Here is a 23,872-nt window from a genome sequence, read left to right as displayed (position 1 = left end):
AACTGAATTGTTTTCGTGGCAGAGGTCATAACATAATCTGTTATCACTGTTTCTGGCACATAATGATGCCAGAACAACTAGCAGCTGCTGGATAACTAACAGTTGACTGAATGAACTAAGCTCAAGCCCCTTTCTAATATTTCTTTCCTAAACATCATCTATCTACTCCCATGACTGTTCCCTTTCAAGAAATATAAATTCAGAACAGGATCACTGGGATCAGAATATTTTTAAGCACTGAAACTCTAATGTCTTAAGAGATTAAAGGGCAGGCTGGGAAATACGTGAGGAATTCAACGAAAGCTATCTTTTGTGTGAAAGCTACTAGAACATCAAGGGATACATTTCTAGGGAATAGCTTCTGTTGTGACTCCGTAAAAGTTGGCTTTGAGGAGACTAAGGGATCCTGATGGTCTCATTGAATGTCTTATTTTATACCTATAACTCAGCTCTGATTCTACATCTGTTTCCTTTCCCTCCTAACTAGGCTTTTATAGACATTTCATTATTCTTGCTGATTCACACCCAAACTTCACGGTTTATGCTCTTGTGGAAGATAATAATCAGAGATATCCACTTATACTTTTATGTGTTTTATAAGTATGCATTTTAAAATTTTTCCTTTATGTTTCTGCCAACTCCTTCCCAAATACAGAGATGATTCCATATTCATATTCTCAGGGGAAGAATATAGTCTCTGATCACCAGGCAGATAGTCTCTGATCATCATGGACTTTGCTTTATAAAGGTCATATTGGTAAAAGTTGTTGGGTAGCAGAGTTCATCACTTACCATCAAAGAAGGGATAGGTGTATTGTGGATCTAGGTAGAAGGGACTGCTGACTGCCTTGCAAAGTTTGTGTGTCTAAGCATGGCACCGAAAAAGCTGAGAGCCAGGTGCCTAAAGGGCCATGCTAGCCAGGTGCTGACGATCTCACGAATGCCTATGTGGGTAAATAACTTGATGATCAGAGGAAGTCTCCCACCAAAGCCTTATAACCTGTTAGATAATTGTTGGAGTCCAAAACCTTAGCATACCCTGAAACAAAATTAGAGTGGATTTCCCTCCAGCCTGATGAAATGGGCTCTCTTGAATGAGAAATAAAGTCAATTTATGGCAGTAAAAATTATGTTTTATACATACTGAATTTTGGGGTTTTGATTCATATCTGCTATAAAATCAAGAACTCAGACTGTTACTGAAGGAAATGCTTTGTGCCCTAATTCTGAGTCAAAAGCTACCTGATTATGGGCTTTCCAACAATTCACTTCAGTTGGAAGCAAGGAATGACTTCATCCTTGGCTGGCTATATCTTGACCATCACTGGAAGGGAATAACCAAGGAAAAAGCAATAGTTGGAGCAACAGAGGGCCTCTTGGTTTAAGTAGAATAAATATCAACACAAGTTAAAATCCATGATGGAGGAAAAAGAATCAAGTCAAACTTTTGCAATCAGTTAGACAAGGAACTGTCACATTCAGAATCAGAAGGGTTTACAAGCTGCTTATGAGCATGCTGCTTATCACTTAAATAGTGCTTGTTATATACCAAGCCCCATTCTAAATGATTAACCCAGACAACCCTTACCACAGACTTATGAGGCATATTATATTATTAGTCCCATTATATGGATGAAGACTTGATGACACATGGCAGTTTTGTGACCCATCCAAGGTCTTATCGATGATAACAGGCAGTTCTGAGATTTGAACTTAGTGTAGCTACAGAGTTCAGCTTGACCAACACACAACGCTGCCTTTGCCCACGAATAAAACGCACAAATCTCTGAATGGTATAACCTCCCAATGAAGAGACTATCATACCTTTTATTTTAAAGATCAGGAAATAGCAGCAAAGAAGGTAAAGAGATTTGCTCAGGATCATGTAGCTCAACACATCACTCATCTTTGTTTTATGTTAAATGATATTCATTGTCAGTCAAATTAACCACTTTGTTATTAATATTTCCCAAGAGGCAAATCAAAAGTTTTAAATCCAGCCTTTTATGGCCTTCCAGGAATTTTACCTAAAATGCTCTTAAGCTGACCGCAGTGATGGGATGCCAAGTGGTCTCAGAGGCCAGAAAAAGCACCTTGATGGGTAATTCCCCTGGGTGTCTGGGACACAAGGCTGTGCCAGGAAACCACTTAACAGAAGAGCAGGCAAGAAATCAAGGAAAGGGAACCCAGGGGACTTCAGTGTAGTCATTTAGGAATAAGGGAATTTGATGCTGAGCAAGGTTTCCTCTACTCTTAATGAAACACCTAGGATTAGAAACCTGTGTTTTGTAAAGGTGATCTTTATTTTGCTTTATTTATGAAATACCAATTTCAAAACAAGACTCCTATGGAAAATTCCTCTCCCTACAAAAAGCAAAGGGATCATTTTGATTCTCCCTTGTCTTTTAGCAAAAACTAGCATATAGCTGTACTGACTCACTGACATGTCCAAAGTCCATGTGACAAAGTACTGTTAAAGAAAATAAGACCCACTGCTATCTCCTGAAGAATTATTTAATTGTGGGCCGAATATATATATATATATATATATATATATATATATATATATATATATTTAAATCCATCATGGGGACAAGATATTGCAACAAGGAAGCTGTATTATTTAGATCACTGGACATTTAGTGACCTCTCATGTTAATCCTTTCTGCTTTGGTTGCATTGACATGTCCTGTCACTGACAAGCTCAGACTTGCCTTTTAACAACCACTGTTGTTATCTGAAGGCTGAATAGATAATATTAAAAAAAAAAAGTCACTTACTTGTTTCTAACCTTTTCAACCCTTATTTCAATTTTCATCCTAACAGTACTCTTACTGATTGCAGAAAAAGAAACACATGATGATGAAAATGATGCATCTGCCAACTTACAAAAAGACATCTTAAAAGTGAAAATAGAGGTAAGAAAGTAATTGAACCTGTGCCGAGAGGCTATTGACAAAGCCCAAAGAAACAAAGAAATATGAGAGTTAACTTGGGCAACAATAACACACTCTAAAACTCTTGCTACCAGAACCCTGAGTTGTTTTAAGTTAATGGTGGGAAGAAAGTGCTGTATGCTTAAAACATAATCACTGCTGTCATTGTCAAGGTCCTATTTATTAAGTTAGAAAAACGTAACAGATTTGGAAATTAAAGTAGATAGAAGAAACACATTTTTAATTTTTAAATACCTGCTGAAATTCTAATGTTCTCTCTAATAAATACATTGTTTCAATATGGATGTATGCCTACAGAGCTATAGAATTGTTGCTGTTGCCCAGAAGACACTAGGGGGGATACATCAACTCATGATCAACCGAATCGGATCGAATCTCTTTTTATTTTCCTTGAAGGAGCCTGGTTCTGGGGATTTTGACTAACCAGGCAAACAACTAACTTCATTGCGGCTTCTAGACAAACCATGCAATGAACAATATAGCAAAATGGAGGCAGTGGCCGAACCAACCCTGGCCTTTAAGTTAGTTTTCTAATACCTTCCACTCAGGCAAAGACAAATTTGGCAGGTACTTACCGCATTGAAATTGGGGAAGAGGTTGACTGCAGCTGCAGTGTCAAGAGGAAAGGGAAGAAATGGTTTAATATCCAGCGATGGTTGCAAAGGAGGGGCTGGTGGACGGACAAGGGCTGGGAGAGCAGGACTCTGGCATGTACCACCTGTGAAGACCAGAGCAAAGGGAGCAATCAGGGACACCACGCATGGAAAAAAACACCAAAGTTGCTTTTGAGACAAAAAGGCCAGCTTTGCGGGTCACTGGAAAAAACAAGACATGGACTCTATTGACCTCAACTGGGAACTGGCCAATGCGCAAATTTGCCATTAGGCAGAGGGAGCTAGTTGAACTGCTCCATTTTCCTTTAATTATAACTATCTGGTTATGTAAGTAACATCAACATTTCAAATGCCCCAACCTGTCTTTATTTTCCTGCCTAGAGCTCCAGATTGGGTCAGTCACAAATCTGCAATCAAGTTCTCTGAATTCAAAGGGAAAACCCCTCCATCATGCACCCATCCCTCTTTGAAAACTAAACCACTCACAATATGCATTAAGTCTGAGTGATTATTTTACAGAACTGCTCTTTGCTACCACTTCCAAAACTCTGGCAGCAAGATGACATGAACTTGGCACATAAAAGAAATTTAACCTCAAACTCAGGCAGCTGTACCTTACTGCTCTAGCAACTGGAGGATTAAAAACCAGCAAAACCAGTGCTACGATGTCTGAACCGTTCAGCACCCCTACAGCTCTCAGTATTCAACAACTCCCTGCCTCTCTCCCAGTCATGAGTAGGTGGAATTTAGATGGCCACTGTTGAGCAGGCAGTGGGAATATTATGCCAACAAAGACATCCCCTTTGCATGCCAGTAAGTAGCCAGCCTTTTGCAAGAGAGCACATACATTTGCCCCCTGTTATAGGACTCCACCACACTCAGGAGCTGGAAGGATGGAAGCCCATCTTTAGTGTTCAGTCTCCCATGTTTTGGTAACATTCCAAAACATCAATTTGCTGTTAATTAAAGGCTGTTTGAATCCTAGGAAACCATTAAAATATGCCAGCATTCTTCTAATCTGAGAGGCAAGCAACAGACTGTAAAAACTTGCTGGTGAGAATCCAACAAGCATTAGGAAAACAAAATGCAGTGGGATTTTCTTCTCTTCTAGGAGACATGCTTGTGCCACTTACTTGCCTGCCATCTCGTTTTTAAAAACAAAGTAGAGTGAGTCTCCTCGTATAAATTGCCTTTACAAATTTTACAACAAACTCTCTGGCCAACTGCACACAGAACATCATCTTGGCCTCAATCAGTTACCTGAGCACAAAATTAATATTGTGAAAATGATTCCCCAATGATAAATCCAACCCTATGGGGCCACAGAGGATCTGCTAACAAGGTAGATGACTTAGTACCTATAACAGAAGCCATCAGCACAGGATTTAATTAACCATACACAAGAACCATCAGCTTTCCTACTCCCAGGTATAAAATCAGCTGGAGCCAAATTAAGAAAAACAGTATTTTCCCCCACTGTCTTACCTTCCTTCTTGAAATAATAATAGCACGGCCAACAATAGCAAAGTCAATAACTGAAGTCTGTAATCAGTAAACTAATTTTCAAAGTAGTACAAGGCAGTAAATAAAGGGCAGATGTCAAAACAAATAGAGATAACAACGAAATATAGTAAGTCTACATTCACCAGAGCACACTATAAACTTAGTTTATTGTCTACTTGGTAGTGTGTTGAGTGTGAGTGTGTAACCATTTTTAGAGAGGGCATCCAAAAAACTTTAGTGATAGACCTGTCATGAATTTAGTGTTGTTAAAACTTTCTCTTTTAATAAAAAATTTTAAAAACCAAAATAAATTTTTGGATGGTACATCTTTAAAAAACTCAGAAGTAAGGCTGGGCGTGGTGGCTCACACCTGTAATCCCAGCACTTTGGGAGGTCAAGGTGGATGGATCACTTGAGGTCAGGAGTTAAGACCAGCCTGGCTAACATAGCGAAACTCCGTCTCTACTAAAAATACAAAAATTAGCCAAACGTTGGGTGCGCACCTGTAATCCCAGCTACTTGGGAGGCTGAGGCAGAAGAATCGCTTGAACCCAGGAGGCAGAGGTTGCAGTGAGCCAAGATCGCACCACTGTACTTCAGCCTGGGCGACAGAGCAAGACTCTGTTTCAAAAACAAAAACTCAGAAATAAAGTAAGCTTTGGTTGAAATCAGTGATGTGGTGAAATTTAAGAAGTAATTTTAAATTACTTTTATTTTTGTTGTTGTTGTTTTTGAGACAGGATCTCACTCTATGTCCCAGGCTGCAGTGCTGTGGTGCCATTATGGCTCACTGCAGCCTCAACCTCCTGGGCTTAGCTGATCCTCTCACGTCAGCCTCCCAAGTAGCTGGGACTACAGGTGCATGACACCATGCCCACCTAGTTTTTGTACTTTTAGTAGAGACGAGTTTTTGCTATGTTGCCTAGGCTGGTCTCAAACTCCTGAGCTCAAGCAATCCATCCACCTCGGCCTCGCAAAGTGCTGGGATTACAGGTGTGAGCCACCATGCCCGGCCCTAAATTGCTTTCATTTGTGTGACACATCATTCTTTGCAAATGATACTCATATACATTCACCTGGTTTGATTCTAAGATTTCAGAAATTAGTTAAGGGTTAACAACATAGTATCATGTAGAGAAAAAGAAATATGTTGATAAACTCTGCAGTTGTTTATCTTGCTTCTGCAGAAAATTCCATGCTTATAATTACAAGAATGCAATTTAGCAAGAAAATATTCTACAATTGTTTATTTTAAGTCCTCCTCTGGTTTAGGGTATCCAAAGAAGTTAAGGAATAGCTCAAGCTGATTTTTTATCTAGCACAATGAGAGGAATAATAAAAATATGTCCATTCAATTATCATGTAAATTTAATTTCCCATTCTCTCTTTCAGGATATCTATTTCATTTATACTTGTATAAACAGTTCAAAGTCCTCTCTCAATGTTGCAACTGGAGTTTCCTTCCTAGGGGATTAAAAAAACCATCAAAGAAGAGTCATAAAAATCTTAGAAAGTTAGAAAAAATATTTAAGCTCATCTCTTCTCACCTGTTGGAAGAGAGTAATGTATAAGATTGTAGGAAAGCAGAGGACATGTGGCTACATATTTTTAGACGATTTGCTTTGCAAATACAGGTGTAGGGATGCTGTGGGTCTGATTCCCAGAGCCCCCTTTGGCACCAAGGCACTCCTCTCAGCTGCTTGGAGTGCTGGTGGCTGATGTCCCTGGCCGGAGAGCCTCTTTACAAATTGCCCTGGGCCAAAAGGAGCTGCCTCACCTAAGGTGACCCCTAAGTGGAGGATTTGATAGCCCCAAGCAATGACTGATTCATACAGGAGTTTATTGGCTTTGCCCCCTTGCCTCAAAGCAGGAAAACTCTGAAGCTCTATTTTACCTCCAAAGTTCCTCATGGCATCTAGGCTAGGCTGAGGCCTCTGCTGTGACTACATCACAGTCCAGCTTCTTCCTCTTCCCAATCCTGTATCCCTCACTTCTCACAAATGTTTCCATGGGCACTCCCTAATAAAGTCTCAGAGCTCACTTTCAGAATAACTCGATATGTGACACCAGGATACAGCAATTCAGGTGTTTAAGTAAAATGTAAAATTGCTTTATTCTAAAATAGATACTTGCCTCCAAACCTATAGCAGTGATACTGAGGCAGGAAATTGAAGCTACCTCTTAAAAATTATCTGTGACTAACATTTCTGCTTTTGAAATCTGGATTAGTCCTAAAATATTTTACTTGTACCAATCTGTACTTGCTCAGCATCAAGAATACTGTTTGCAAATAGTGCAAAATCAAAACTGGCAAATACAATATGTTTCATCTGTAAAGCAAATTAAAATATTCTCTTTGAGAAAATAGCTATTTCATTTTCCCATATTTAAATAGAAACTATTGCATTTAAGATACGAATACATGTTTATTATTTTACTTATCATAAAATTATCTTGATAACTATAAACATGAAAATGTATAATAGATTGGTAGATATTTCTATAGGTGAGAAAGTTTTGTTGTTAATGTTTACCAACAATGTCACTTTATTCATTGGAATGTCACATTTCTGGAAATATTAATATTCTTAATTTGAAGCAGGTCTTTTAAAGCCTCCATGGAGTAGGGTCAGAAAAATATATAAACTCTTATCTATATCTAGTACCACATATTTCATAGCCTATGCTATTTTATTACACAGTTTTAGCAAATTAGTCTGATTTCAGAGAAGTTACTATCTCTCTATACCAAAATTTGTTATATGACATTAAAGTCAACAAATGACAAAAACATTTACATTTATTAGTACAGAATAGCAATCAATACTGAATAAGGTATTGAATAATTAATGCAAATTAAGTGATCACTAATGTTCACAAAATTCTTCTCCCTCCTTTTTTGATGTTTTTGTTAGCATATGTTTAGAATTTAAGTTTCAAATAGCGAACTATAGAATAAACATAATAAATATTGTTTTGGTCAATTTTTAAGAGTTGTATATTCACAAAAGTACTAACTTGTGAATTTGAAAAAAAAAAACAGTGTTACTAATTCGTAAGTACTTGTTAATAGAGACTGAGAAAGTAAGACACATTCATGTCAGAAGTTTGCATTTTTGAAAAGCAAATTGATATGTAAATTTAGACATGTTTGTTTTGGTAATTCATACAGATAAATAGGAACTCTAAACCAGTGGTTGTCAGTTGAAACTTATTGTATTAGATAATATATATAAAGTGCCCTAACACAGTGCCTGGCCAACTGGCGCTCACCACATGAGAAATATATTTTTTAATGAACCAGAGAACTTCCAAAGCAGCTACCTAGGCCTTCTGAAAGCAGTCAATCAAGATAATTTTAAAGCTACCTTCATTTTTTTCTCTTTGCTTATCTTGACTGCCTCAGAAGAATGATCACAATAAGAGGTTACTTTGTAAATTAATATGTTGAAATACTCCATGAGAGTGAGGTGGTGTTCTTTCCATAATACAACTCTTTTAACCTTGAACCTCTGCATTCAATCCATTCAGCATTCGTCAGTCATAGACATCCTGCCTGACAACTTCATCTTAATCTTAACCTTAATCTACTACTTAATCTTTCGTTTCCCCAGGTGACAAAACTGAAGTTCAAAATGATCAGGGATTGCCACTGTTAAGTATTCATGCCAATGGAGAATTTTGTGCATCATTAAAATATATATATATTTAAAAAAACAGCAGAAACATCTAATTTCCTGATAGGATAATTTCTATAGTATCTTTAGTATCTTTTCCCTTCATCAACTTATCTGTATTGAAATATATATACTTATTTATATTAAAATATATATGCACTTATTTATATTGACATATATACTTACTTATGTTGAAATTATGTGTTTTTCAATAATAAGCTATGATTACATTACTAAACTCCTCCAAACATTCACATATAGCAGGAAATGATATAGAGCATTTTGTATAATATTAGATCCTAAGTAGTTATTTAATAAGCAACTAATTTTACATACATGGAGAATTATTCAAATCCATTTTCAAATATGTCAGTTAGAATTTGCTATGTCCATGGGGCAAGAGAGGGACTCATTATAGGAATTCAGGGGTCTATGTGATAGTAGGCATAAAAACTTTAGATCTGATCCTACTAATAAGAAGTAGAAAATAAATAACGGCATAAATGCTGAGAAATAAAAACGAAATCCTAAGCCCCCCCCCCACTGACTGAACGAATCCCCTTTGGCCAAGGAGAACCCAAAGAAACCTTGAAAACTGAGTTCCCAGCCATGAAGGGATGGGAGATCTGACATGCCTACTTATACCTCCTCCCTCACTAACAGCCATTAGCCTTTCTTCCTTATGGGCTAACCAGAAACTAGCCCTTTCAACCAAACAACTGGTGCTGCGCCCTTTTACAGTTTCCACAAAACAATGGACCAGCCTTCCTTCTGGGTAAGAGACCACTGATGGCAGAGTGCTTCTGGCCAGTCTAGGGACAATACGCAGTGAAGGTTTTTGTGTCCTCTGCTACCCTATTTAACATCAGAGGGCTCCAGACTTCAGCCTTAGATCATGCTAACATCTCCATTTTTTGAACACAGGTCCCACGGAGAGGCATAAAGCTCAGTTATGCATGTACATCCTCTACTTTCATAAATATTCATGGCTCCTTCTATAGCTTATTATACATATATTTGGCCACCTCTTTAAGCATAAATTCCTGTTCCCTTCGTCCCTTCCTTGAAGTGTCTGTTTCTGGCTTCTGGTTGGAGGCTATGCTTCCCAGCCTGTCAGAATGGCCAGCCTGCAGGCTGCAAATGTTTATGAAAAATAAAGCTCTCCTTTCCAAATTTAAGAATATCATCATTCTTCAGTTAAAAAAGCAAAACTTGATTCGGCCAAAACGTTGGCCATGGAGTGCTGCAGTTAATGGAATTGGCCAGCCAGGGTGGGAGTAAAGCTAGAGAATATAGATAATTTAATATATCTATTCATTAATTGGCATGGATTAGCCTTCTATCCTCTTAATTCCTTTAAAACAAGCAATTCTGCCAGGTATCTCTTATAATATCCAACGTATAAAATCAAAAGCCAAGCTTCTAGGAAGCAAAATATCTTACCAGAAAGAAACTGAGCAACCCTAATGATTTTTAATGCACTGATACAAATAGCTTTTGAACTAAAACAACAATATGATAAAAACAAAATAACAATTTAAAAAACCACCTTACAGAATCATTTTGTCAAATTAGTTCCCAGACATAATTTGTTAAAGCCAGCAATCTTATGAGAGGTTTTTATTAAAGGAAGGTTTTTATTAGGGAGGGAGGGAGGGAGAGAGGAAGAGAGGAAGGAGGGAAGGAAGGAAGGAAGGAAGGAAGGAAGGAAGGAAGGAAGGAAGGAAGGTAGGTGGGAGGGAGGGAAGGAAGGAAGGGTCACATTCCTTGTGAAGGAATATTCAGTATTTATCGCTGATTTTTATCCCCAGCATGGGAACATGCTGGCACTGCCTTATATTTGAAGAAGAATCCAGAAAGATATGAATATCATATGAAATATGTTTCAAAACCCCTCAAATTTACATTCTTTAACATCTACTGACCAAATCAGATGAATAAGTATGTGTTTGTCACATTACCTTGCATGTCTGCCTCTCCAATATTCAAGGTTGTTGGTTGGGGATAACAATGAGCAATTTTCCTGTTGGGATTTTTTACTCTTTGTCTAGGAAAATTGTATGTTTACCATGTTTCCTTAAACCTCAGTCATCCAAACTCCATTCACTTCCCATCTCTGTCCTCAACAGAATGATATAACTAAAAACATATTTTGACATAATATTTGAATTTAGTATGATTTGGTAACCATTTTTCTTTCTTTTTTTTTTTTTTGTTTGTTTTTTTCTTTTGTTCTCCCCACCCCTCTCCTCTGTTTTGGATTGTTGATTCACCGACTAGGTTTCAGAAAGTTGATCCAGCACTTGCTACCTTAGTATAAAGCTCCTCATTGACCTAAAGTGAACTGGCCTTAGCAGGTCAACTCAAATGTTGAAACTCAAGGTCTGATCCCATAAGGGCAAGTTGTCAGCCCTAATCCACACAGGATGGTGACTGCTGTCTCGTACATCCTGCTTTTGACCACAGAGAGGAATGAGGTGAGAATGGGAGTATGAGTCAGGGCAATTGGAGCTCCATTCTGGAAATACTGATTCAAAAACATTTGCCCATGTCAATGGTCAGTGATTCGATCTTTTCCCATGAAAGAAATCACATGGAAGTGATCTGGGTTTCCCCTTGTCCAAATTATTTATTCATTTTCAGTTGTGGTATTTAAATATTCCAGTAAGTCACCTCAACACTCTTGGAAGGAAGCTAGGAAAGAAGCACTAATAGTATTTTATCTGTCACTGTCATTAAATGCCACGACCAAAATCAAAACACTGATAATTATCCAGTTGCCAGTATCCTGAATCAAGGTCTCCACTAGAAGAGAAACGGGATCTCTCACTTATTTAACTAACTTTGATGACAATTTCTGGTGCCTGAAACATAGTAGAGAAAAATTATGTTAGGAGTATCAGGCAAGGATTTTTAAATATTTAAGCCTAAATATCCCTCTATACTACAGCCCCTTTGTCAGGTAGACAGTGAATAATTCAGAACAGGTGCCTGCTTTATAGGAAATAAAAAGATTTTGCCTGGAAAATTCCTCTCAAGTTTACCGCTAGTGATATAGAATATAAAATCACAAAATTTCCCTCAAGAGGAATTTCTTAAAATTTAATTTCACACCATCAGTCATAACTAATAAAGGAGGTATCCTGCTGGGATGTCCAATATGGTGGCCATTGACAGCCACATATGACTATTTTAAATTTGAATTAATTAAAATTAGTAAAATAAAAAAAATTCAGTTCTCAGTCACACTAGCCACATTTCAAACGTTTGATAGCCACATGGGGCTAGAGGCTTCTGTATTGTACATTGCAGATATAAAACACTTCCATTCTCACAGAAGGTGCTATTGGACATTACAGCTCCAGTGCAAAGCAATGTTCTCAAGCAGCAAATAATTTACAGATAAGATGCTTGATACAGTCTGTTTCAAAATGAATTGCTGATGGGAGAGAAACTCTTGCTTTCTCCTGGGTCCTTCGACTTTTTAGATTGAGGAGAGGAGTTTTCTCAAAGCTGAATGTGTTACTGTCAGAAGCCAGACACTGTTGGGACCGTGCCAAAAAGGAATCATCGTCCACTTCTAGAGATGACCATGGCAGTCTATGAATCTTCATGTGTGAGCAATGATGATAATACTCAAAGAACAAACTAAATTTTTAAAAAGCTAATGATTAAATAAATACCAATGAATAATGTGTGCTTTAGATAAAAATGATATCACATCTTTGAACCAAGCATGCATAAAGGAGACAGTCATAGGGCAAATGAGTGTTTATTAGTATCTGATAACCCTTGGAAGTACAATCACAAAGTTTTCATTTCTGCCAACAAATTATGTCAAAATCTAGTCTCATTAGTGGTCAAGTGTTTAAATTAAGCTCATGTAGGCAGTTAAACCTGCCTTACTACATCTGTCTCTCAGGGAAATTTCACTCATGATATCTAGGCTTTGGTCATCTCACTCTTAAAAAGAAAAAATGATGCCAAAATCTTGTTATATGGTCTTGTTTACTCATGATCTGTACCTCTTAATTGAGACTTGCCTGCATGAACTTCTGTGTGCCAGTGGGGCTGGGCAAAAGGGAGAGACTGTTTAGAAAAGGAAAGAATGGTCAATATTGTCTCAAGCTGCAGAAGGATCAAGTAAGATGGTAATGTCTGATAGATTTAATGTCATGGAGATTTTTGGTGACCTTTATGAGCCATTTAAGTGTAGTCATTTATGTGGGTCGCATTAAAGAGACGCCACTTTTGAGGAGGGTGAGGAATGAGTGAGGGTATCATAATGGAGACCGGTGGAGACAATTATTGTGAAAATTTTGACTGGGAAGGAAAAGTAGAGTGGGACACTATACATATGGGTAAATAAGCCTTATGGGCATAGAAAGAAACCGATTCGATCCAGAATATCTAATAAAACTCACTTTTGGAATGTCACATTTCAACTAGCAATTTAGACCCCAAAATGTGAATCATAAAATGTAAATTATAACTCTTGAAAACATAGTAAGCAATGTAATTTGTGTTATCTAAGTTACATCGCACCCAACTTGCTCTTGAAACCTACATCAAAGTATGACAAAGAAAACCAATCATCTATTCCTGGTGCAGGATGCAGCTCAAGCACGAGTTTCTCTATCCAGTATTTCCTGGACATCTCTGTAGAAAGATCACTCCCTGGTGCCCTGCTCTGGCCTGCACAGGCTTCCTTCTAGCCAACATTACTAGACTTACTTGACTTTGTATCTGTCTCCCTATATGAGGAAGCTGTTTGTTAAGAAGAATATCTGTTCCATTCGTTCTTGACTTCTATATATTAGGAGGTTCCTGGTATCTACTAAGTGACTTGTGTATTGTTTTAGAAATGGATGGATGGATGGATGGATGGATGGAAAAATGAGTGAGCAAACAAATGAATACATGAAGTTGAATCATCACAGCCTGCTGAGATATTGCCCCCATTTTTTTATTGGGTCCAAATTAACAATGGTGTACATTTACAAACCAGCAGTTTCTTTGAAGAACTAGAAAAGAAAAGGGGATTAAACTATCAGAGTTTATTGGAGTGTACTGCTAAAAGGTGAGAAACATTTTATCGAAGATTTTTAGTGCAGTTAAGCTCCCATTATTGTTTTCTTCAGAAAAATAAATGGCCCAAACACAATAAGTCCTAGGCTTTTTATTTTATTAACATCTTTTCCTCTATGTAAGTTTCTTAAACATGGATTTCATTTTTAGGTGTAAATGTATGCTATCTCTTAAACAACTCCCCTTGATTCCCATGGCATAAAAGCAATATTATTTCTACTTCCATACACTGGGTACTGTACTGGGTCCTCTCTGTAGGATAGCTCCTTTGATCATTTAATATAGTCTAGTGAACAAGGAAATGGAGCAATAGTAAGGTTAAAACAATTGCTCAAGTTCATGCAGTTAGAGAGTGGTAGAGCCAGGATTTGTCAACAAACATTCTGCTTCCAGAGTGTAAGTTCTTATATCTACATTTTATGCAGAGATTGCCACTTTTTTGATGAAAGGTGGTAGAGAAAAAATGTATAAACAAAAAGCTAGTTTCAATTAAACTTTGCCAAAGCAAGTCAGATCAGTATATACTAAGAGGCAATCATTTGTGAGGCAAAGGATTATTCAAGAAGCAATTTCATAAGCGTCTTGCCTCCACAAGTTTATAATGTTTATAATCCAGTATATTGTAGATTATCCATATGTTGAGTCTACCAGATAACCATGTGTTTTTCCATAGGTATTAGATTTGTATTCTTTTTGTATCAATTCATTATTTGTTCAGTTGTCCCTTTTATTTTGCCCGCATAGTTTAGAAGAACAAAATAGAAACTAAGTTTGCATTCAACGTAACTAATTCTAATTAATGATGATAGCTCTAAGAGCATTCACTTGATTGTGAATGTTTTCACTCAATGTTCCATTGTGATTTTTTCCACATTTTAATCTAATTTTATTTCATAAAGACCACGGCACAAAATTCTTAGGAAGTCTAACTGTTGTTGGCATGTCACTGTCACCATCATCAAATTAAATAAAATTTATTAAGAACAGTGAATACCACACTGTCACTGTTTTAAGTGCCTATATTTAGCACATCTCTAGCATTTGCAGTATCCATTAGCTTCCGAGGTTTAGGAACTGTGAGTTCTTGGATTCCATTGCTTTGGTGAACATTCTTACAAACTCTATAATACCAAAAAGATATTCTGATTTCAATTTCCTCAAGAACATTCCCTGTGGAGCTGACTTGAGCTCTGTTTAGTCTCGGCCTCATTGTGATTGTTTCTTCTGGCAGGTTGTGCTTAAAACAAACCTTACTTTATATTTTCTTTTAATTCTGAAACATTTAGTCTTTGGAGAAGATGTAAAATCAGTTCCTAATGGAATTGTAGTAATTGTGGAATCTCAAAAAGGATTTACTTTAAATGGAAGAGAAATAAAATGCCTATTAAATGATTGCAAGCAAGAAGATCCACACAACCATATTTTATTTTTATAAGGAGTCCTGTCCCTTTGAGCCTATATTATGGTCTAGATTCTTTGCTAGATAACTTTACATACATTATTTGTATAAACAATGAAGATATCCTTATTTTCATTTTACAGGTGAAGAAAAGGAGGTTTAGCAAGATCATCTTACTCAAGATAAACCACTTGCTAAATGGTAGAGCTAGGTAGAATTAGAAACCAGATAGGGATGATTTCAAAGCCCATATCTTTTTTTTTTTTTTTTTTTTTTTACTGTATTATACCTCTCTCCTTTTCAAACATCTACCAAGTCCTGATTTCCACCAAATTGAAAGAACAACTGATAGGAGCAGAAATGTCCCCCAAGGAAAGGACCTACATTTTCACATTCAAATGGCCAGAAGGCAGCAGATACAGGATTTACAAATCCAGAAAAAAAGATAAACTGCTTATAGCCCCAAGTAGAAGAAAGTCCTCATATCAGGGTTAAGGAGCTATCACCAATGCAACACATAACAAAAGGGACATCTATATTATGATAAAAGAAAAGACATCATAAAATAGTGCAGTTAAACACAAGGATTAAAGCTAAACTAACATGAAAAGGAGGCAAATAATCAGTGGGACTTGTCATTGCTGGGGGCCATGTCAGTGGAGATAATGAGCATTAAAGGCTAAATCTGAGGCAGCTTTTGGGAGGGTCCCTGGGCCCTGAGAATCCCAGCACTGACCAGAAGACCAAGATCAGAGGCCAAGGTTAATGAGAAAACACAGGTTTTTTCTGGTTGACATCATCGTGTTTTCACCCTCTTGTGAATTGCAACCTAAATATACAAATCTGGAACTTGGCATGAGGCACATATACATCTTGACTTGTACAACCAATTCCCATCCATTTTACTCAACTCAGGCTGAGCCAGAATTAACTAACTAATGCAGAATGCCACAGAAATTGCATCTGATTTTTCTTTGGCTGCAAATTCACTAGAAGCTCATGTTCTTACTATTCCTTAGAATTTGGGAGTCTAGAAAAGCACAGGCCTAAATAAATTTCTAAGAAGAAAATTTAATTTAACAATTACAGTAAAATATTCTGGCATGGAAATTGTATTCTGCTAGTGTGTGGGGGATCATATAGACTGAATCATTTAAAGCAGTCCCAATTTCAAATAATAATAACCAGTAAAATAATAATAACCACTCTAAATTTTGAGTAGTTTATATATACATAGGCTGTTAATTTTCACAGCAATTCTGTTAGTCCTTAATAATTTAGTTTTTTAGTTGTGGAAACTGGGGAATCTATGAAATTAAGTACTCTGTAGCAGCTAATTCAACCTATGAGTACATAGGTTGATTGATTTTAATACTCGTTCTTTGTAAAAATCATATTATCTGTATTGTCCCCATAAGCCAAGTATAAGAATCCATTATACCACTCCCCTTCTAGTACTCAGGGCATATATTATCCATCAATTATATTTCCAGTTGGCCTCAGAATCCTCCTTAACACAACATACCAGTATCTAATCCAGTTAATCACAGTTTGCTATCCCAGACACAAACCCTCAACATCAGGGCACCCAAACCTCTATTCTTAGTGATCATCAATCAGGCTAAAAGATGCACAGAAATCCTCTAAGTTTTGGAAGACAGACAGTAGAACAATGCTGACAGTTTCCTCATACCTTTGGCAAAGTGTCCAGTCGTCTTCTGGTTAGAATCCAGTGAGAGGACTAAGAAAGGCATCTGATTTGTCTGCGAAAGCTTGCCCAGGTTATGAAGATAACTGGAGACCTACATTTGTACCTCAGTAAATGGGGGACTTTCATTCCTGGACATTCTGCAACAGCCAGTGTTGACCTGGTAAATCTACTTGAGATTCCCTCATGATTCCAATGTGACTGAATGCCTTGAGAATATACAGCTCCCTCATAGCTATTCTTCTTTATTGATATGTCTTAGACAGTAGAAGTTCGTGGAGTGACCTAATCACTGTAAACCCAAACGTTTTGTAGAAAACACAACAACAAATAACCCTAAAGGGAAACTGGAGAAGGAGCTCTGATCACAGCCTCAGGAATTGGAGTTAGTCCCTTCAAATTCATGGACCTGTTTGACTTAAATTGTAAAGATTATTTTGTGCTTTTGAAAGGACGTTAATCCCAAAGGAAGAACAAACAGAATGAATCAAATTTCTTTGAGGAGGAATGCCTGCTGAGAGGGGAGAGAAATTCTGTAAGAAGCACGGCTTCTGAAATTGGCCCTGCATTTTCCTGAATGATTCTGATCTGTACTGCATATAGTTTTCAAAAGTCATTATGCTTTCCAAGTGCCAAATATTTGCTTCCCAAGTTATCAATGTCATTATGACCTTTTCTTGCCTATTTATACAATTTAATGTCCTCCTTATAAGCGAAGATAAGAAAACTACTTTTTAAAAATGTTGTAAATTTATGTTGTTCTTCAACTGCTCTCTGCCCTTCAAGGTTCAGCTGAAAGGCCCTGTCACCCACCCCCCAACCCCATCCACTTAGCATGATAGTCAATTTTCCCTTTTGCAAACTTCTACAGAATATTTTAAGTGCTTAAGGGCACAGGCTTCGTCATCAGAAACCTTCATCCAAATTCCAGTGTTTTCATGTCCAAAAGAAATTAACAGCTATTTTGGTTCTTCTTCTATAAAATAACAGCTAAATTCCAGGATTTCTGTAAGGCTTACAGGGAGAAATACTTAATAGAGTAAATACTAAATTATAGTAACTATTCTTACTGTCTTTTTTACTCATTTTTTATCAAAATGATATGAAATAATGGAATATATTTTATTAAATTTAATTTTATTAGCATTATTGCTTAAATCGTTAATCGGTATATCTCTTATGATACTTACATTTTGTTTGCTAGTAATTTGATTCTGAGTTAAGCTTTTGAAGGGAAGTATTCATGGCTGGATCATCTTAATTCTTTTCTATGGTGTCTAAGAAAGAGTTTTGAAAATTATAGGCACCCAAGTACTTTTCAGTGAATGAATAAATAAGACATTGTTGCTTTGAAAGCTAATCCAGAGAGAAGAAATGAAAATGGCAAACTATACTTAATGTCATTAATACTATTAGGTACCTGTTTTCAACGTGCTCATTGTGAGGTGGTGGGCATAGGAAACAATACTGAAAAGAGAGAGAAATAACAAAAAGGAAGGGATGGAAGGAAGGAGGTTTGGAGGGAGGGAGACTAGCAGGGAGGGAAAATAACAGTTTGGAGAAATAATTATATCCAAGTGACTTACTTGACCTCGACAGAACTGTTAGTGAAGCAGCCTGTGAGTCATACTAAAAATACCCCCAAATCATCCTATATGGAAATACCCACTCTTAAATGATCTCATGGTAACCCATAGAAGCATATGTCTTTTAAACTGGAAAGTGATCAACCAAGAGTGTGGCATTATCTAACAAAATATTGTATGAGAGAGACTCTCTCAGTGCCTAATACATAGTAAGTACTCAAAATATGATAGCTGACTTGGAATCTGGAACGTAAATATTTAATATTATTTATGGTCAGTGGAAAAATAGAGTCACACTAATTCACTTCCTCCCTTTTCAGCTTGTCCTCAGTTCATTACCTGTTCTGTCACCTCTTCTCTCTTGGCTGCCCTCATCTTTCATTCCTCTCAGATTTACTTCTTGGCTCACTCATTCTTTCTCACAAACATTCATCCAATATTTACTGGTTACTCACTCTCTTGAATACATTGGGTAAATTTCAATAAAAGTAAATGTGATATTAAGCCCTTTAAAGCAAGGTAAAGCAATAGTGAGAGAATAAGCAAAACTTTTTTTTTTAAGTTCTTGTTCTTGCCAGCTTCTCCTTTGGAATCATCATTTTCTCTTATTTAATAAAATAAAATTATCTTTCCTAACCATCAACTAAAAACAAGTGCAATTTTCTAATATTATCACATAGTAATAAAAAGACATTGGTAGACCACAATTTGTTCTTTCCTGCTTATTTTCAGAGTTTGCAACCCACTTCTTTTAGCAAGGAGCCACATGTGATGTTTAACAAATAATATCGGATATTTTTTATCAAAAGGTAATATGTTCTACTAATCACATGGACTAGAACCATGGCCATTCAATTTTATAAGTGGCTTTCTTGTTTATTTGCTATGCTTTCACCAACTACTCCAGCCAAAGTGTATTGGCACTGGGGAAATCTTGATAGTAACTGTTTACAGCAGTCTTGCCTATAGCTTAAGAATTCCATTAGTCTAGCCAAAATTTTAGTTGGTTATTTTTTTCAAGTATCCTAGCTAAATCTTAAGTGCTACACAGTTCAGCACAGAAATATCCTTTCTTCTCTACCCTTGTAGGCAAGCCCATAGTCAGACAGTCCCTTACATTACTATGTTACACACACAGCCTTTCAATGGCTGCTGCCACAAGGCAGGGAGATGCTTTGGATTTTATTTCTGTATTTTTAAAATGTTGTCTTTCATTGAATTGCCCTTAGCTACATTTACATTTAGCTAGTCTGGGCTGGGTCTCAACTGACTGGTAAATCCAATTACAGATCTGAGTGTAACAGAATTGTTTCAAGGAACTCAGACTCTCCTATCACATTTCAGAGTATTATACTGTTGAAAGACATCTTAAGTCCTTCCCTGATAATGTAACGATATGGTAAGGTAAGACTTCTGACAAAAAAAATTATTTTTGTTTTAAATAAGTCATAGATTCAGAAAGCCTATGTGAATATATTCCATCAGTAAAAAAATAAATAAATAAACCCTACATTTTTGGCACATGGGGAGCAAATTTGATTGGCATGAAACAAATTATGTTATTCATTATGTTTCTGGAAAGGTAAAGGCTGTACAATTGGTAAATTAAAAGTGATTATTTCAGTAATGAGATATTTCAGATAAGCAGGCTTTAATCTGCCGAAGGAAATGGCAGGGCATACCTCAAGGGGAGAGCTTAGGAAAGCTGGCTGACTTTCAAATAAATCTGTTTTACCAAAAGCACAAATATACATCACAGTTAAAGTGGGTAGAAGGGAAACCAAAGGAAACAGAACAATAGAGCTGCATATATTTGGAACACAAATGTACACACACACATTTTCTAAAATAATCCAGACTCAGAGTGATAAAAAAAATACAAAAAAAAGGAAATAAAACAATCAACCAAAAAAACACGCGTATTTTTGGTGCTACAGATTAGAAAATATCAAGACTGTAGATCAAACTTAATGTGATGAAATGAGGGAAAGAGAAGGCAAAGATTTCATTGATTGATTAATTTAATGATCCATTGGCTCAGGTATTGAAAACATGGAAAGAAATGGGAAAACAAATGTAAAATGAAAGTTGGATACCTGGAGTATGTTTAATGAACTGGTCAGCCAATGAAAAATATCAGATAATAGTGAAAACCATCATGACAAATGTTTGACATCATTGAGGCCAGACTCAGAAAGTGAGAATCAACCACAGTAAGTCTAACTGTTGGACCAATTTTGGAGGAAAAAAGAGTAATGTAAAGGATGTAAGTCACATTCGATGGATTACAAGCAAAGATATGGTTGGAAGATGCATAATTACATAGAAATCTAACAAAATAAAGAAGAACTGAATCTTGGACAATTGGCAGGTTGGTTTGTTTTTAGTTTAGCTTTGTCCTTTTAAGTTAGAAGCCAGAAAGATTGGTTAAGTATGTTGAAAATCTAATAACTTATGAAAGATGTACACAACCTGGAAAATAGCCAAAGCAGAGAGACAGACATGATTAAAGGACAGGCAAGTAAGAATAAGGGGAAAGCTAAAGGTATTGGCAACATTTTTATGAAGAGAAGAGACTCGGAGTGACTTAATTGCCTTCAAATATTTAAAAACTAACATAGAAAGAATGGTGAACAGATGTTCTTCATTTCCACTTAAGACAGAAAAAGCCATCAGAGGACTGAAAGGATAGTTGCAGTCATGTCTGGAAGAAAGGACACATTTTCAGGTCCCTTAATAGAAATGAAAGTCAAGGGTTAATCTTTTTTTAGGGAAATGAGCCTCTAAATCTCATATTGCAATTTTGTGGGATTCACATGGAAGCTGTACAAAATTAGAGCAAGTTAGAACTGGATGAAACCTTAGCAATCAAGCAATCTACTTCCTGAGCAGCAGAAGACAAACTTTTTTTTTGGGGGGGGGAAAGGGCCAGATAATTAATATTTAAGGCTTTGTGAGCTATCAGTTCTATAGTGCAACTGCTAAGTCCGCCATTGTAGTGTGAAAGCAGCCATAGCCAGTATGTAAACAAATGGGCATAGCTATGTTCCAGTAAGATTTTACTTTCTAAGACAGTCATCAGCCAGATTTGGTTCTCTGGCACCAGCTGTTGTCAGCTGACCCTGGTCCAGAGAGCACTGGCTCTCAAACTTTAGTGAGCGTCAGAAATGCCTAGAGGGCTTACATGGACAGAGGAAGGGGAACATCACACACCGGGGACTGTTGTGGGTTGGGGGGAGGGAGGAGGGACAGCATTAGGAGATATACCTAATGCTAAATGACGAGTTAATGGGTGCAGCACACCAAGATGGCACATGTATACATATGTAACAAACCTGAACGTTGTGCACATGTGCCCTAAAACTTAAAATACAATAATAAAATTAAATTAAATTAAAAAAAGACACAGACTTCTGATGTCTTCCTACCCCTACTTCGAGTTTTGATTTCTTGGTGGGAGCTGCTAATTTGCATTACTTACTAATTCCTAGGTAATGCTGATGCTATTGGCATAGGATCCACAAATTGAAAACACTGAGGCCAGAGAACACAAATGATAAACCTAAAGTCCAGGTAGGGATGTATGTCTCTATGCATATTTAGCAGAATTCTATCACAACCCCCAAGATCTCCTGCTTCCTGCTGTACACACCCTACATCATCTCTAGGACTATTAATTTTGTGGATATTACTTTTGTGATTAGGTTATGCGACATGATACAGTTGACTTCAAAAAGAAGAGATTCATTTGTAATCCCAGCACTTTGGGAGGCTGAGTTGGGTGGATCACGAGGTCAGGAGATCGAGACCATCCTGGCTAACACGGTGAAACTCTGTCTCTACTAAAAATACAAAAAATTAGCCGGTCACGGTGGTGCGCACCTGTAGTCCCAGCTACTCAGAGGCTGAGGGAAGAGAACTGCTTGAACCTGGGAGGCGAAGGTTGCAGTGAGCCGAGATTGTGCCACTGCACTCCAGCCTGGGTGAGAGAGTGAGACTCCATCTCAAAAAAAAAAAAAGAGAAGAGATTTGTTCAGGTGGGCGTGAACTAAGCACATGAGCTGTTCAAAAGCAAAGAACATTCTCCAGCTGGTTGCAGAAGCAACAGAAGGATTCAATGTGCCCTTACTGGCCTGAAGATGGAGGCCACATGTAAAGGAATGCAGGTGGCCTCTAGGAGCTAAGAGTAGCCCCAGGGTGACAGCAAGGAAATTGAGACCTTCATTCTAAAACCATAGGAACTAAATTCTGCTAACAAGAACAAATTTGAGAAACAGATTTTTAACCCAGAGTGTCCTGATGAGGACTCAGTCCAGCCAGCATCTTCATTTCAGCCCTATGATACCCTGAACAGAGAACATAGCCACATCTGTGCTGGACTTCTGACCTACAGAACTATAAGCTAATAAATGTGTGATGTTTTAAGGCACCAAGTTTCTGATGATTAATTATGCAGAAAAAGAACTCTGACACTGTGAGTGTGGTATATGTCCCACTTTAGACCTAAAGCTCCCTAGTTGAACTGGTTACATATCCACTGCCAAACATAACTATCTCCTCTAACAACTTTCAAGCACGCTCTATTTACTCCTGGCCTCTTTAGTTTATAAAGTGCCATGTTTAGGAATTGTCTCTCTTTAACTGAAAATACTTTCCCACTGCTGACTCTTTTCTGGTTAGAGGCTCCGGGAAATGAAGGTAATAAATATCTCGTATGTTTGACAAACTTCACCATACTAAACCCATAAATGGTTAACTGTTCTTTCTTTCGTTCTTTCTTTTCTTTCTTTCTTAGTAGCTTTACATTCTTTAGCATCAACTGTGACCCAACCCAGACCATTTCAATAAAGGAACCCTTTAAAAAATCTTTAATAAGCCCAAATTCACAAAAAGTTCAAAAAATACCCTCAATAGTTAAGTATTATAAAGTCACATTTATTTTAAAGCATTACATTTTCTGACATTTAAAAAGTCTCTGACATGGCATATCCATAGTTTGATTTTTCTAATGTTCTTATAAAGGTCATGTTTATGGTATAATAAGCACACATTTGCAAGGGTTATTAATCAGAGCAAAGCTGGGTGGCAAACAGATTTCCAAAGAGTTTTCCATTTTTATTCTGAACATATTAGCTAGTTAAGAATGTCACATTTTTAAGAGCCTACTTGGAAAAAAATTAACGATTAATTTTGTTCAAAGGGATGCCTTCATCTTAAGTGAAACTGGAGTGCTTCTTAGGAAAATAAATGACAGGGATGCATTTTGCTAGTTCAGCAAATTTGTATGGCAATTTGGAAAATTCTAATTTTTAAGCTATGCTTTAGAGCAGTTAGCAAGGA

The 23,872-nt window shown here is 37.0% G+C and overlaps 1 protein-coding gene across 7 annotated transcripts in view; it reads right to left on the bottom strand.

Annotated features, from left to right (window-relative positions):
* ZNF385D (zinc finger protein 385D) overlaps nt 1–23,872 on the bottom strand; it is a 776,796-nt gene that overhangs the window by 250,804 nt on the left and 502,120 nt on the right. For 5 of the 7 annotated variants that reach the window (XM_055286037.2, XM_055286058.2, XM_055285998.2 and 2 more), the window contains one exon: nt 3,533–3,675. In XM_055286037.2, coding sequence (XP_055142012.1) covers nt 3,533–3,675 — 143 coding nt within the window. Of the gene's footprint in view, nt 1–3,532; nt 3,683–23,872 lie in introns of those variants that run through there. The other 2 variants (XM_055286065.2, XM_055286031.2) reach the window with 2 other exon arrangements.

This window comes from Symphalangus syndactylus, chromosome 1, assembly GCF_028878055.3.
Source record: "Symphalangus syndactylus isolate Jambi chromosome 1, NHGRI_mSymSyn1-v2.1_pri, whole genome shotgun sequence".
In the NCBI taxonomy this organism is placed as follows: Eukaryota; Metazoa; Chordata; class Mammalia; order Primates; family Hylobatidae; genus Symphalangus; species Symphalangus syndactylus.
The sequence above is the reverse complement of the archived record's forward strand: the minus strand, read 5'-3'. Positions and strand labels throughout refer to the sequence as shown.